This window comes from Strix uralensis, chromosome 3 (assembly GCF_047716275.1).
Source record: "Strix uralensis isolate ZFMK-TIS-50842 chromosome 3, bStrUra1, whole genome shotgun sequence".
In the NCBI taxonomy this organism is placed as follows: domain Eukaryota; kingdom Metazoa; phylum Chordata; class Aves; order Strigiformes; family Strigidae; genus Strix; species Strix uralensis.
The window spans coordinates 95,166,134-95,182,356 of record NC_133974.1 but is presented as its reverse complement, the minus strand read 5'-3'; the positions used below and the strand labels follow the sequence as shown (position 1 = coordinate 95,182,356).

General features: G+C 35.2%; 1 protein-coding gene across 1 annotated transcript in view; it reads right to left on the bottom strand.

Moving 5' to 3' along the window:
• The window catches only part of DNAH8 (dynein axonemal heavy chain 8), a 150,737-nt gene that overhangs the window by 107,295 nt on the left and 27,219 nt on the right, over positions 1–16,223 (bottom strand). The window contains exons 18-26 of the mRNA XM_074864838.1: positions 15,961–16,041; positions 13,733–13,849; positions 11,129–11,248; positions 10,208–10,349; positions 9,021–9,133; positions 7,992–8,098; positions 6,431–6,533; positions 3,640–3,853; positions 974–1,167 (exon numbers count right to left, since the gene is read on the bottom strand). Coding sequence (XP_074720939.1) covers positions 974–1,167; positions 3,640–3,853; positions 6,431–6,533; positions 7,992–8,098; positions 9,021–9,133; positions 10,208–10,349; positions 11,129–11,248; positions 13,733–13,849; positions 15,961–16,041 — 1,191 coding nt within the window. The remainder of the gene's footprint in view (positions 1–973; positions 1,168–3,639; positions 3,854–6,430; positions 6,534–7,991; positions 8,099–9,020; positions 9,134–10,207; positions 10,350–11,128; positions 11,249–13,732; positions 13,850–15,960; positions 16,042–16,223) is intronic.

Here is a 16,223-nt window from a genome sequence, read left to right as displayed (position 1 = left end):
GTGTATAAAACTTTGCTACATTATTATTGAGGCTCTCTCTGTATCCTTTTCTTTACTAGTAACTAGATCAAACTAATATATTTATTTGGTTAGACTAACAGTAAATTCTCAGCTCTGCATATAAAGTGGCTTTTTTTAGCCCATATAAACTGCAAAACTTGCACTGTGACACTCAGAAGACACCAGTGCTCCTGTAGTAAACAAGGTGATGTGATATTCACAGATCTATGTATATAACAGAAAATTCAACTAAGCCAAAGTTAAAGAAAGTAGATATAGAAGCCAACTTTCTTCTACTGAGTCTCTAAATTAAAACTCTAAATTAAAACTCTATTGTAGAACAGTGTGAAATATTCTGAAGCAGAAGTCACAGAGACCTCCAGTTCCTGGAAACTAACTTTTTCTTGCTGTAGCAGACACTAATTTTTTCTACCACACTTGTGGATTCACCTTAGAGTTCAAACAACCAAGAACTGAATATTCTTCTTGGAATAGAGAATGCAGAACTCACCTCCTGAAATAACTACAGGAAAGCTGGTGAATAAAAATTTGTATTAAACTCAAAGTAAACACTTTCCATAGAGAAAAGTACACAATTATCATCACTGATGCTGTGGGAATGTCTATGGGTTCTGATATACATCATGTCAGACTGGGGTAGTTTCTTGTGGCCTAAAATCCAGAGTTCCACAAACAAAAAATAAAGCAATTAAAAAATTAGGACCAGTTTATCAGTATCTAGAATGGCACAGAAGCAGGAAAAGCCAAACCCCAACACAAAAATTAGGTAGCATGCTATTACTTCTGCTTAGGAAATATACTACTATAATCGCTGAAAGACAAAATAAGAATTTCAGCTGTTAATGTGTTTTCTACATCTTTTTCCTTGATTTTTTTTTACCTCGATGTTTTCTGATTTCAAAGGATAAGACTAATGAAGAACAGCCCTGTGGGTGATCATCATTAAACTCACCTGAATTTTGGCATCTCTATCTTCTGTCCACAGTACCTTGTATTTCTGAAAGTCCTGCAGAACTTCACTAGCTACTTCTCTTACTGAATTCATGGCAGAAGAAAGTAGCACAACTAATTTAGAAATATCTTCATGTTCTGTAACACCTGAGTAAAAATTTCTTAGCTTTCTGACAAGCACATCATCTTCAACTGCTTCTGTAAAATAAAATGATATGTAAATGAATGAACTATTAAAAGACTGTTTAAAATTATCTTCTAAACATATGCATGCCAAGTTAAGCAATGATGCTCTTCAGTAAAGCTGAGTAGCCTTCTTCAACTGTCTGTCCGACTGCTTAATATGAAAGTACCAAGCACTAGTTCGGGCCAGGCTCTATACAGCCAGAGCAAATTCAATCTACAGTGAATGTTTCCAAATGGAAAGAAAATAGCCTTCTTAATTCACAGATTTCATTTTCTCCACTGTAACTTAGTTGTAACTAGAACATGACAAGGCCTCATAAACACTGTGTTATATTTTTTTTTAAATTCATATAAAGTGTTTTAGTTGTATAAACCCCTTAAAACAGTGCAAGTTTCTTGAACTCTAACATGCTTCAAAGAAATAACTTCTTGTTATTCTATTTAGTGGTTTCAAAAAAGCTGCTAAACTCTGCCAAGCCACATATAAATCATAGAATGATTTGGGATGGAAGGGACCCTAAAGATCATCTAGTTCCAACCCCCCTGCCATAGGCAGGGACACCTTCCACTAGACCAGGTTGCTCAAAGCCCCATCCAACCCGGCCTTGAACACTTCCAGGGAGGGGGCAGCCACAGCCTCTCAGGGCAACCTGTTTCAGTGTCTCACCACTCTCACAGTAAAAAACTTCTTCCTTGTATCTAATCTAAATCTACCTTCTTTCAGTTTAAAGCCATTACCCCTCATCCTATCGCTACATGCTCTTGTAAAAAGTCCCTCCCCATCTTTCCCGTAGGCCCTCTTTAGGTACTGGAAGGCTGCCATAAGGTCTCCCTGGAGCCTCCTCTTCTCCAGGCTGAACAACCCCAACTATCTCAGCCTGTCTTCATAAGGGAGGTGCTCCCGCCCCCCGATAATCTTTGTGGCCTCCTCTGAACTCACTCCAAAAGGACCATGTCCTTCTTATGTTGATAATGAGTGCAGAATTAAGTTTGTCATGTTTTGGAGCTGCACTTGTCTTACAAATTGCTAAAATCAAAGTCTTTTGAGTCTTGTCTGAAAGAGGTTAGAACTGAATGAAGAAGAGAAAAAAGGAAAAAAAAAAAGAGAAAGGACAATCTAGAGATTTTCCTAAACTTCTTGCCTCCAAATACACTTTCAAAGGCAGTTTAGACACTGGTAGCTGCTGCTCCAGTTACACTACTGATGTTGAAGCTGGAGCCCTGTCTCCTTTAAGAACTACAAGTGAGCTAAAATCGAAGGAAAATAAAAGACAATTTATCATGTCCCTCCTTCATTTTTGATTAATTGCTGAGACAATCAGGGTCAATATAGACACTGATATCCCTGAGATCTAATGAGCCTCTCCTGTCATAACAATGCCTGAGAATTTTGAAGTAGATTTAAGAGAATGGAGACAAAAAATCCACTTTTTCCACCACACACATTGTTTAATGGGGAGTATTTAGTGCAACTGCAAGTTCTCTTTTAGTCTGAAGACCTTTTCAGAGATCTGGTTACTGGAAACAAAGTCTCAGATTGATCCATCCTTGACAGCGTACTCCACAGATCTCATTGGCCAAACATTAACATATGGCCCCAGGGTTTGCTGATGAGTAGTTTAAAGGTAATGAAAATGGTTACTTGCTGATGTTGTATTTTGACACAGCGTAGGAAAAGGCTATGACTGTCTGATGAGGATTGATTCCTGCCACCCTGCTTGAAGCCCATTAAAGAGGTTAAAATTATACAAAGTACATCAGTAGAAGAATAAAGTCCCAGCTCTGGACTATCAAAAGAAAAACTTTCCAAGATGTTAAAGACTTTCCAAAGAAATCACAACAAAGATATAACTGTATTGCAGATCACTGACTCAGCCAAGCAGCTAAGAGAACCTGATGGTAAAAATATATTTGAGCTTTTGTGGATGCTTGCAAAACATATGGAGAGATGATCAGAAATAATATTAAGGAAAAAAGTATCTGACTAAAACAAATGCAGGTCTATCTACAGTCTGAATATTCACAAACACTTTAAGTGTTTTATAATCCATTCTAGGACTATAGCCAACAATTAAAATCTTTACTGAAATCTAATTATCAGACTAGCTCTTGTTCTATTTCAATATTCCAATGAGAGCTAGTCTACAATCATTGTTTATGGTTTCGACTATATCGTTATGGCTACATTCCACAGTAGGCAGGTGAAAAGACCTTAGAAAGGTCTTAAAAAGACACGCTTACTTTGCCTCAAATTAAATAGGAGATTCAGAATCTAGCAATTTTTCTAAGATCTTTTTGCTCAGAGTTCTAACAGTTACATAACCCTGAAAAGCTATTTTTGAAAAATACAGCTAATAAACCCAACAAATTAATTCAAGATAATCCACAGTTGGCCTCTTTGAAAAGTGAGCTTATTCACAAATATTTATATATGGCATTTCTATTAAAGGAAAAAGTTGAAATAAGTGAAAAAACAAAAACAAAACCCAATACACTTACTTTCCCTTTTTTTGGCTATTTTTCCTGGTGATCCAAAGCCTGATGAAGATACTTGCCGTGTGCCTGATTCTGCTTTTAAACTAGATTTTTGCAAATGTCTCTGGCCCCACTGAGCAACTCCACGACTTACTTCCAGTATTAACTGAATCACACGATTGATGGCTTGCTGTATGTCGTCTAAACTGGGAACAATTACCTATATAAACAGTTGAAATAGTGTTGAAATAAATGCAACTGATTGTCATTTTCTAAGACCTCAGTTTTACTCCACTCATAGTAAATTATGAAACTTGCCCAGAAGAGAAGTTGGAAAATGTAACTTTAACAGTTTGTCTGGCTCAGAATTGCCTCTAAAGAAATTAAACATACTGTACTGACCTACTATCTAGTTGTACATTCATGCTGTGGGTAAAATGACAAGCAAGCGTAGAAGTAGATAGATTGATTGGGGTTTTTACAATTCCTACAGCATTTTAAACAGCATTTTTATAATGATTTTTATAGCGCGTGGGAATACATTACAAGCCCTGTTTTCTGCATTCTAGAATCATAAAGCATTAAAAATTACAGGCCAAGATCCTCTTCTCTGTTGCTCTTAATGACTGGATCCTAAATTCTGTGAGAGAACTGTAAGAGGGATGGTCATAAAAATACATATGGACAGCTTATTTTCAAGAAGTTTTACAGCTATACAACCTCTCTTTCTAAGTGCTTATCTAGACATAAATTTACACCATGGATAATTTCAGGCAAACAAAATCACCTGGATCAAAGTGTCAAAGGTCCTAGCTGAATAAATACTGAATGTTTTTCTCCCAAAGATAGCATTACCTCAAAAATTTTTGCAAGAGCGGTGTTTAGTAAATTAATGGAGCTCCAAGCAGTAGCCCTGAAGATCTCAAGTTGTATATTTGGCAAGGATTTTGTATCATAGTTCTGAGAGCAATGTAATACCCAACTCAGAAAAGGAAGAGAACTTACATTCAGCTACCAGAGTACATGACAAAAAGAACTGGAAGGAAAACGAGGATTCTTGATCTGAATCAAGAACAACTAGCAAACAGAATAGGGTCAAAACACAGGCTCTGGTCTGCCATCACCTACACTGTATAAATGCTAGTATGCTCTCTCAGCATAGTTTGGGATGATGCTAAAAAGCACTCTCACAGAAAAAAATCAGGCATAGTTTGGCACATAAAACATGACAGGGCTTGTTCCTAACACACAGTTTGAATGCAAACTCCTGATTCAGGAAGAAAAGTATTTACAACTGTGGGTACACACCATTTCACATCAGCTCACTTTGAAGTCAAAGAACAGCCTCTAGCCTGTTTTATGTAGTAGTACACAAACAGATATAAAGTCCCAAACCCAAAACTTTTGAACTGCATTGGCAGCAGTAATGTTAGTTGTGACTTTGTCCTGTCCTTGTTTGAAAATAATTCTATGTAGCATAAGGATGACTAAAGGCACACATCAGTTTCTCCAAAATACTGAGCAGGAGGAAGAACCTACCTTAGAGTGATCCAGGAAAGAACAGAAGAACAGCATTTCTTGTTAAACTTCAGAAGAAAGATCACTTTTGTGATATGTTCAATCCTCAAATATAGTCCTCAGAACACCCATCTTATAGCTTTCATGTGCAAGCCATCATTATGAAATGATGAAATCAACTACAGGAGTGTTCAGAAATGGGATATAAACTGCTTAAAAGTGGCTCTGATGTTTTGTAAACCAATTTCACAGATTGAGCAGTTGCATGCATAAAAACAAGGATCTTGGAAAATCCTATTAGCATCATCAAAGTGGTATTTTACCCATTACTTGATTACTGCCCTGGATCAGTGAAACATTTCAGAGGACTGGAAAGATGGATTCACTTCCCATGGCAGTGGGTGGAACTTGGGGCTTTATGCTTATAGAAATATCAACAAGGTAAAAATTCCACACTTTGACAGACCTTATATATCAGGTGTACACACACAGAGTGTGAATGTACAACAGAATGACAATATGAACACTGGTTCAATACCAAAGGAATATCACCTTAGAACAGGACCTTTCTTTCATTATAACTTCATTAACATAAAACTTTTAATCTTTACCAGACAATTGGATAATATTAAGTTACCTTCTCATATATAAAATAAAATACCATACATATTGGTGACACAGAATTATCTTACTTTACAAAAGGAAAACAAATGCATGCATTAGTTCTTTGCAATCAAGCTGCCTTTTTGTTCTCTGCACACAGAAATACACAGCTCTTTTCTTGGTTTTGAAACTTCTCATTTTTGTTCAGTGTTCCTCCTTCTAGCCATCTTACTTCCTATTGAGATGACTAAAGTCAAACTGAGCAAAAATAATGTTCATTATTTTTATTCAACAAAGGATTTAAATCTCACAAGGAAAAAAACAGTTAAAAAACTATCATGAAAAATCTGTTCTAGCAACGCAACTGCTACATGTAAAGGAGAACTGTAATCATTCTGCAAAGAACACTGATGAACAGATTGCACTATAATTGCTGAAACACCCAAGAACAATAAAAGGCCAGGTTCTTCAAGTACCGCTAAGACAGAAGCCAGGAACACTGGGACTGTGAGCATATTTCATCATTGCTCTCAGTGCGCCGAGAAGTCTGAGCAACTGTTCTCCTTTGGAATGGACGCTGGTTCAGTAGAAGTGTGCTCACATCCTCCACTTGAGCAAATGCAGAGATAACTATAAGACAGTGTATTTTACCTTACCTGTATGACACATAACTTACCACATTGGGAATAGCAAGGTGTACTTCTGCCTTCAGAAAAGAAGCAACCTCTTCAGGTTTACTTGGACAAACAGAAAACTTTGTTCTCCCAAATGCAGTTTTGCTGAAAATAATTTTGAAGCATGTCATAAATACTTCACCAAGAAGGCCCCTCAAATTATCCTAGAAATATAATTTTGAGCTGCCTTTTCTGGGCAAATCCTCATGGAGAATTTTCACATTAAGTTATGAACTACTTGACAAAACTTACAGAAGCTTCTTGTTTAAAGGGCAAAGATAATAGCCAGGGCTCCATCATTCAGACAAAGGTTACCTTGGATCCAGCCATTGCTTTTGGAACTTTTTTATACAGAATATTTTCTGATTCTGGATTTTAATCTCTCAATTTAAGAATGATGGAAGACTGCCAGTGCTTTGAGTACGTCATAAGAAGGTTTTACTGACCATTTCATGCAATAATCTATCAAAAGTAAAAGCTCCTCATTACATTTTAGATAAATATTCAACAGAAACTGAAAAAAAAACGTTTCAAAGATGACAAGCTAGTGCAAAATGATAAACACATGACCTGAACTCATTCAAAACTAAAACTAAAAACAAAGTGCTAAGTACAATTTCTAAATGCTATGACATGACATGACATGACATGGTGACCAAATAAGGGAGTATTCAACAATATGATACCATAGACAAATATAAAGGACACACCCAAATAAATTCCTATTAACTTCAGTAAGATCAGGATTTCAATACATTTTCTATGAAAGGTGTCCTCAGAAAAAAAGTAACTCAAGCTTCAACACACATTAATGACAAAACACCATCAACTTCACCTGCTTAAAATAAGTTCTCTTAATAGAATCCTAAGTAGGCTTTTCCATACACAATATATTTTACTGAAGCAATTCTGTCTCTGAAGTGTATGTCTGTTTGAGCAGAGAAGAATCTATAGATATTACACCGAATATAGGAGAATGATAAAATCATATGGATCTTTCCATTAACATGTAGAATTCATAAAGAGTGCGTGGATGATCTTTAACCCATGGGAAACAACTCTGAGTGCATAGCCATGCTTGCAGAAATAATTTGAAATGAGATGAGCATATAGGCACGCTGCCATATGTGATGTACAATGGTAATTTAAGTTCTGGTCATTTAAGTTCTACTCATTTGTGTTTGACAATAAATTGTACTAACAGCATCTTGAAAACAATCCCAAGGAAAAGATATGAGAATAAAAACAAAAGTGTGCAGGCATAGGGGAAACAATAGTAGAAATAAAGTTCATTTTCTGCACAAAACAAAATTCATAGACTATAACTAACAACATAAAGAATTCAAGTATTAAAGAAAAGGGTGGGCCAAAGCATAACTACAACAAAAAGTGAAGGCTCTCCAGGTTTTGCTTGAACTAAAAGGGCCAAAAGGTCTGGAACTGTTTGACTAATCATACATGTGCCTGTATCATTACACATGTGAATGTATATTTGTATCACCTTATAGACACAGAAATAACTTTGTTCTAGTAATACTATTGAAGGAATCATTTGCAACTTACTTTGAAACAAATATTCTTTTTTTAAGACTATCCAAAGACAGTCGGGTGGCTTTCTGGAGGCTGTCTAGCAGCTGGTGACTGAAATAGGCAACAATCTCTTTACATTTCTGTCATAAATAAAACATGCATCATTTAGTATTGTATTCAGACAGGAACCTGAAGGTTATTTCAAAAGGCTTTAAGTCAAACATTTAGGTTCTTGTCTGAAGGAATTTATGCTGTAAGCTACATGAGAAACACAAGGGGAGAAGTTGGGAGGAAAGTAGCTGTAAGTAAAAGATGCATGAAAAAGAGAATATAGCACTCGAGGAAACGGATTTGTTATTCAGAGACAGAATACTGAGATCTGGCTGAAGTCTCATACTCCTTCAGAAAAGCTCTCCATATGAAAAAAAAAAAAAAAAGACACCAGGAATGATACAAGAATATTGTGTCTACATACCCTTTTCAAATAAGAGACAAATATAGTAAAATTTGACTGTACTGGATTAAGAAGAACATAAACATACAGCAACATTTAATGAACACTAGCACAAAACTACAGAATGCAACCTTGTAACATTATTGCATTTGTGCTTGCAAGTTTGTGAGTCTTTGTTCTCTATTTCCACTTCCCTTCTCTGCTGCATGTGAAGAGATTGTATTCTTCAAGGAAAAAGTACAAAGGTGATCTTTCTTGATGAAGTTGGAAGAGGAGGACAGAAAGGATCAATGTTTCTGCCCACCCAAAAAGGAAAACCTGCGTTATGGCTTAGGCACAATATTCTCTCCAAACTTTTACACCTACCACTCACATATTGAGAATTTGTTTAGTAAAGGTGATAACTGGAATAACATGGAATATACTTTTGAAAGCTAAAATCCATCTTAAATTCACTTTGTAGGGAAGCTATTTCATCATTTTTACATGATGACTGATATTTTGTATGTGATGTCTTTCTGGAACACAGATATCCAGCTACCAAAAGTCAAGATACTGTTTACTAATCTGATCAGTCTGAAAAAAATTCACTTCTTATCACAAAATACCTTTTTAAACTCTTCTTTATCATTGCCCTTGCTACAATCACCATGAAGAGCTGCAGAAGTGTTCTTTTCTCTCTCCTCTTCATTATTTCCAAACACTATATGTTTTTCTTTTACTGTAAATGGAAAAAAAAGTAATTTTTGTTAACTGAACATTGTGTTCTGCTTTGAAGCATGCTGTCCTCCTTCTTTACAGGGAAAACAATATTGCTTTTTATTTTAGTAGTACCTGGATCAGCTATTTGGTTTTATTTCACACCATTTTTTTTCACACCGGGAATCTGGTTAAGAGCCCAGCCTATAAGCCTCAGCCCAACAAACATCATGCATTACAAATATGTTGTTAAAAATAGGTAGGCAGACATGGATATATCAGCTGGAAATGTCAAATATATATATATATAAACAAAATCTCAACATAAACAATTTAACAAAATACAGAGAAGTATCTTTTCATCAGGTTTTTCTGATTGCATCATAATGAACTATCTTGGAGTATTGACCCTGACTATGCCTTTATACCTGGAGGAAACTAAACTCAGAAGGCAAAAATCCTGTGTAAGAGGAGCTCCATTACTGATTAAGCCTCAAAATATATTTGTCTTGAAAACAGAGTATTTTTCACCAACTTTAAAATATTTCTGCTATAATGGTACAGGACCTCCTAAAATCTTTGTAACACACCCCATAGCAGTGGGAACCAGTCATATTGATCAACCATGAGCCTCGTACGCTAGCAGTTGATAGTCAATTGACTGTACTAATTTAAACTGACCAGCCAGTAAAGCACTGGTATTTGAGATACAATTATACTGCGGCAGAAAAGTCACAAAGAGAGGGACAGTATCAAATACCTGACATAGCTGAGAAGAGAGGAACACTGTATTTCACTTACAGAGAGGGGAAAAAAAAAGGTTATAACTTTCTTTCTCTAGAGCAAATACCTTGGTAATCAAACAGAAGGACAGAGTTTAATTCTAGGAGCTCCACCAATACTGAATCACCTCTCTATTTCACAGGCTAGTGGTTTAATAGTGGCAAAGGAAGGCAGAACTGTGACATAGATGAAACTGTAATGGGAGGGAGAAGTCTGAAGAAAATTAGCTAGAAGAATTCCATTTTGATACTTACTAGCTAAATCTACAGAACTAGGGACAGAAATTTTTTTTTAAATAATCAACATTATCTACCTGGTAATACGTGTTTTCCTGAGGTTTTCTTAGAATAGTCAATTTCGTAATTCTTTTCAAATACAGATATTAGTTCTTGAACAGCATCTTCAGCGTGCATGCTTTTGTGGTTCAATAACTCAGCACATTCTTTAGTATAAGCCTGTTAAATAAAAATATCAGTGAATTATCTCAGCATCACTGATTATCTTATTACTGTTCCTCTTCATGGAGAGCCAAAACATTTCCCTGAATATTGCATCCTTCAGACAGACTATTTCAATGAAACAGCAACATTTAAAAAGAAAACTGAGAAACTAACACCAAAATCTTTATTCAAAATTATAAAAATATTTTGTTATATTATCACTATATTTTTTATCTTTTTTTTTTAATTTACATTTTTGAAATGCAATGGTATTTTTAAGGCCCAGAAGAAAATCATGAATATTGAAGGGAGCTCACAGTCTGAATCTGAATTTATCCAAATACTCTTTCAACTGCCCTTAACCATTTTATTTACTTGCACTAATTTACTAACTAGATACATTTTTAGTCTCATTTGGAATAATGAAAACTTTCAAATTCTCAAATATACTTGTTGGAAAGTCTTTTTTTCTTCTTCTTTAAAAAAAAATCTTTGAAAAAATGGGGGGGAAGGCTGCATATGTCTGTGTATCTTCATACAAAAAAAATCTCATCTAATTGTGAAGCAGTTAAATAAATAAAAATTATCGATGCAATACTACAGCTTAAGTATCTCAAATACCTAAGAACCAATTTATATTCCTATAAAATATTTTAACCAAAATATTATAATTTTTAAAAAAGTTCTGTATTTCTACAGTGAGAATAATTCTTTTCTAGTTTTACATTCACTTACTAAGGCATTGTTTCTAACATGCTCAAGAATTCAAGTTTGAAGACTAGTGTGTCACATACCTCATTGGAGGTCAGCATATCCTCTACTTTGATAGGACCATCTACTGGTAAGATAATTAAAAGAGTATTTGATATTTCTTTTAATATTAAACCAATCCGCACTTCATTTAAATCATTAATCTAAAAAGAGAAAATCATATTAATACCATACATCTATCTTTAAAGCATAATGTATTCTATTTTAGAGAGTTCTAACAGGTATACAATGTTTTTCAGAAAAGTGAAAATTGTATCTCTCTATCCAGTGAAAATGCAAGAACCTTACATAGCAGAAAGTCCTCTGTGAGAGTGAATCATAACAGAAAAAAGCCCTGAAGTAAAAGCATCAACACAAAAGACCTCAGGATGAGAGAAGCAGAGAAAAAAAGGAAGCAGAGCTATGCCTCATGAGTTATGGTAACTTACAGGATATTTACAATGGCTAAATATAGTCTTTCACTGTGAATTATCCTCTTTCTCTATTATCTACAGAGGGAATTCAGAGAGACAACTACCCTGTAAAAAATTTAGCCTTTGTTAACATGTTCCATTGCAGACAATCTGGAATATGAACAATGAAAGAACAGATGCAAGTCTGAAAACTATACGGTTACTATTGCCACAGAAAACAAGAACTTGATTGCTAAGAGTGTATGTATTTAAATCCTGCAGTGTGATAACACAATTCTAAAAAGATAGTAGTGTGTACAATTTCATTTCAGGCAGTACTTTAAAAACAAAATCTTGCAATTCTTAAGTAACTGCTGGTTCCATGTTGGGAAACTGAGACATGAATCTTTGAGAAAGTGAAATACTTAGAGGAATTTGGTGTTTCCACCTACTTCTTCACAGATTTCTGGTCATCAGCACCATATTTTTGAATTCAGTGTATAAGTGAAATTAATTCACAGACAGTATTAGCGAAGACTACTTCTGCACCCTAACAGCAATGATCTGATTTTTTAATGAGCTTCTCTTGACAGCTCTTTGAGCTGATCAGTCTTGGAGTTTTGATGAATGAGTGACAATGGAAAGAATTATCTCCTATGTCCTGAGAACCTCATCAGAAAGTGGTCCCAAGACTAAGAGTGGCTTCTTAAACTTGTTTTTCTTCTGTCCTGAAATTTTAGGAATTGATGGAATAGGAGAGAACTCTTGCTCCATGATGTTATCCTTGCTAGACTCCTGAAGAATCCTTGCTGTTTTAACTGCATTTTTAGGCAGACGGGCAGTAAGTCAGACCCCAGATCATTCCAGTTATGTAGGATACACAGCTGCTGGATTAAATAAAACAGAGTAACAAAAGAAGCTACGTTAATATAAGATAATTAGATTCTTGTTCATGATCTTACTGGCCATGAGTCTAGTTGCAAGGCAAGGGGGGCCTGCTGTAACTTGCTTGATGGGTTAGTCTTCAGTCCTTCTTCTTTTACTTCACTGGGATTTTGATTCTATATTATAGCATTATCAGCATTCAGTCAACTATAGTGAAGCACCTTTGTCATGGCAGAATCCAAATAAAACTGACTTCTGTCCAATTTTTAATTCGTTACCTGAAATATTCTGCATCTGTGATATCCCATCTTGTTTGTCACAATATTACTCATGCTTCTGTTTTACATCCCTTTTTCCCTATCTGTTTACAATATACTGTTCACAGCCATCAAGGGTCTAACCAAGGTGACATCTTTTTGTATTCATATGGATGGGGTAAGAAAGTCAGAAATGTAAACAACCTACATATTTAAGGAAAATAGTGTGTATCTATAGAAGATATGGCTATTTCAGATAGGCTCAGAGAACTGTTAATTTCTTACATAGCCATTTTTCTTTTTCAGTTTTGGGTTTCAGTGGCAAACAGAGCATTTGATCATAATTATGTTTTTCTGCCATTCAGAAAAAAAAAGTGGAAATACCCATCAGTGACTAACAATCTACTACCACAGGAGACACAATTTATGATGCTGGTAGGAGAGATCACAGCCATACAGTTCAACTGTCAAGCTATAAGGATGATCTGACAATCAAAGTGAAGTCTTGAGAAGAAAAAGAACCAATACAGGTCCTCAAGCACGTTAATGGATTCAAAAGAATTCAGAAATTATGTGGCAAACACTAAGAGAGGAAAAAAAACACAGATTCAGTCAGCATGCAGAGAACTGTGAGGGAAAAGAATGCTTCTCTTCATTATTTTATGGGCTGCACAAAAAGAAGACAGTTTCAAAGCATGCCTGAGACAAATACAGTTAATGCAAAAATGTTCTTCACTGGACAGTGTTTACATGGAGGTATCTTGTGTGCAACTGCACTCATGGACAGGCACTCAAAGAGAAGCAGAGGTTGACTCTGAGAATCAGAGTGGTAGTCACAGAACCTGAGGACAAGTGGAAATATATTCTACTGCAAGAACAGAAGCACAGATCAAACATTTGACGGTAATAATGGGAGAGAATTATTGCATATATCATTCTTTTTTTGAAGAACATCCTTTAAAAAGCAAACAAAATTTCTATGCATTTATTTCAAGTGGTACAAAAATAAGTACAGATTAGTTTCCAATATGAAGTGCAGTGTACTGGAAATAATATCTCCAAACTGTCATTTATATAGTGATCAAGCGTATACCTGTTTCAAAAACTGTTTAAATATACACAGAACTTGATCAGCTTCTTGAAAGAAACTTTCCAGTGTCACAGATGACCAGGTCAACATGGTAAGTCCTCGCCTCAACACAGCTTCCATCTAAGCATAAAAATATAATTTCATAGATTAAAAAAAGAAAGAAACAATTTAAAACAAATGCCATTATTATTAGAATCACTAATGTCACTGATGAAAGAGATGTGTCTAAGGAAAGTTACAAGTTTTCATGGAAAACATCAAAGAAATTTATGCAATATTGGGGAAGAGGATTGTAGTGCATACTACAGCCTCTGTCCTCAACTGTCAAGTGTGCATGTTCAGCAAAGATCTTCCTCTTCTTTTTCTCCTGAACAGTGACTTTTAGTGGTTCCCACTACTTCCTAAAATTAAAATCAAGTCCACTATCAATCTTACAATTTGTCCTTTAAGATACATCTTGATGACTCTCAACAGCACAATTACTTGTCTTTCAGCCTCATGTATCTATATCTAGTGACATTTTTCATTTATCCCTTTTTGTATCACACTGATCCTTTCCCAATTCTGTTATAGCCTCAATGTTATTTTTAAAAATCCTCTCTTCCCTACTATTTCCATTACTGAATTTTTGGTTCTCCATGGTCTGTTTCTTCTGGATTTGTCACCAAGATGTTCAGCATGTAGCTGAAATCAGCTCATTTTCCTGTCACTGCATGATCTACACCAAGGTCCTTCCTTCATTGCAGATTCTGTACCTTCAAAGGACATGGGACTCTGAGGAAAAGGAAGTCTTATACTACCGCCAAGCTACGAAAATCAACCTTTCCGTACTTTCCCAAACCTCCCCTGAAATTTCTGCCAGGCACCCCAACACTTTTCCCAGTATACAGCCACCACAATTTTAAATTTTGCCATCCCCATCACCCTTGAAGTGACAGAAATTTAATGTTGCTTAACTGCTGAGAAACTCTGAACTTATTCCACTCATATTTAATTTTAAATAACCACCTATCATATCTACTCTTTCATCTTGACATTTACCAAGTCAGTGCCTTGACTTCACCCACTCGCCATCCTAATGCTTCTTTTTGCTATGTCTATATTACAGCTAAAACAATGAATTCAGCTCAAATAGACACACAGCTATTTGCAAATACAGCCATTACTATCACCTTAATATATATGTTTTGGGGGATTATATTTAACTCCACAATGGTGGGATGGTACTTTTACTAATAACCAATCTAGAAACAGTTTAAGGGTCTACATGAGTTGCTGTCAAATTATGGCACCAACGTAGCCATAGATTAGCTCATTCCATCTTTAGATTCTGCTTTCCTCTCTTCTTCATACACACCAAAGATTTCTCTCCCTTCTTCAAAAAATATTTTCATCTTCTATTGTTTGTACAATATTCATCCTTCTCTTTTGCCAGTTGTTTTCTCTAAAATACAGAGGTGTATGATTCCCTCTATGATATAATCATGTTTACAGTAGTATCATTAAAGTGAAGACTACCACCACTTTATCTCTTTGTCTTTTATTATTTAACTTTTAGCAGCAAGGACAAGTTTTTTGTTTATTACACTTCAGCACATGCCAGTTATGTAGTTACATAAACTTATGCAAAATCTGCAACCTTCTGATGTTATTATTTAGAACCAAAAAGGGAAGAATTACTTAGAACCACATAGATACACTTGCAAGTATCTGGCAAAACAAAATGGCTTGTAGGATGGACATTCTGCATCTCCAATAAAACTGTACCTTTAGTGTAGTATATAACCTTTCTACATCACTGAAGAGACTGACTCAATTCACAAGGCTAATAATTCTTTCCAAGCAAAGACAAGGATCATGACATTTAGTATTTCAGATAAATGAAAATCACTTCCCATGAAAAGCTCTAAAACTGCAGTAAGTGATAATTTACTTTCATGTCAAAGCCAGAGATATATGTAGATAAATAGACCCACAAAGTCCATATTCTACTGGGTTTATATCTCATAGGTACTAAGATTATTATACTATAATTTGACATAAAGTGCTCAAATACTACATTATTTGAGCACTTTATGAGGGATGCAAAGAGCAAATTTTTAGTCTTAGAGGTTTTAGTAAAATTAAGTTCACAACATGCAGATCCAGCTAAATATTTTAAAATTATAAACTATTATTAAGTTATTCTAACTTCTTCTGAAGTATACTGAAGTGCATTTACCAATACCAACCTTTTTCATTTTTGGTGCCATTAGATTTAGAAAAATCATTGGTGTTTCTTGACACAAATCCTCATAACGTTGTAGAAGACCCTGTTAATTATTAGAAAGGGTAGTATCAAGAAGAATATTTTAAGTGCTTTACTGAACCAAACAACCTGCCATCAAACAAATCATCAGAAAAAACATGGAAAGCAGTACAAGACTACATTTGAAAACAAGTGTAGAATTTTATATAGACATTACATACCTACATAGATCATTTCTGAATGTAA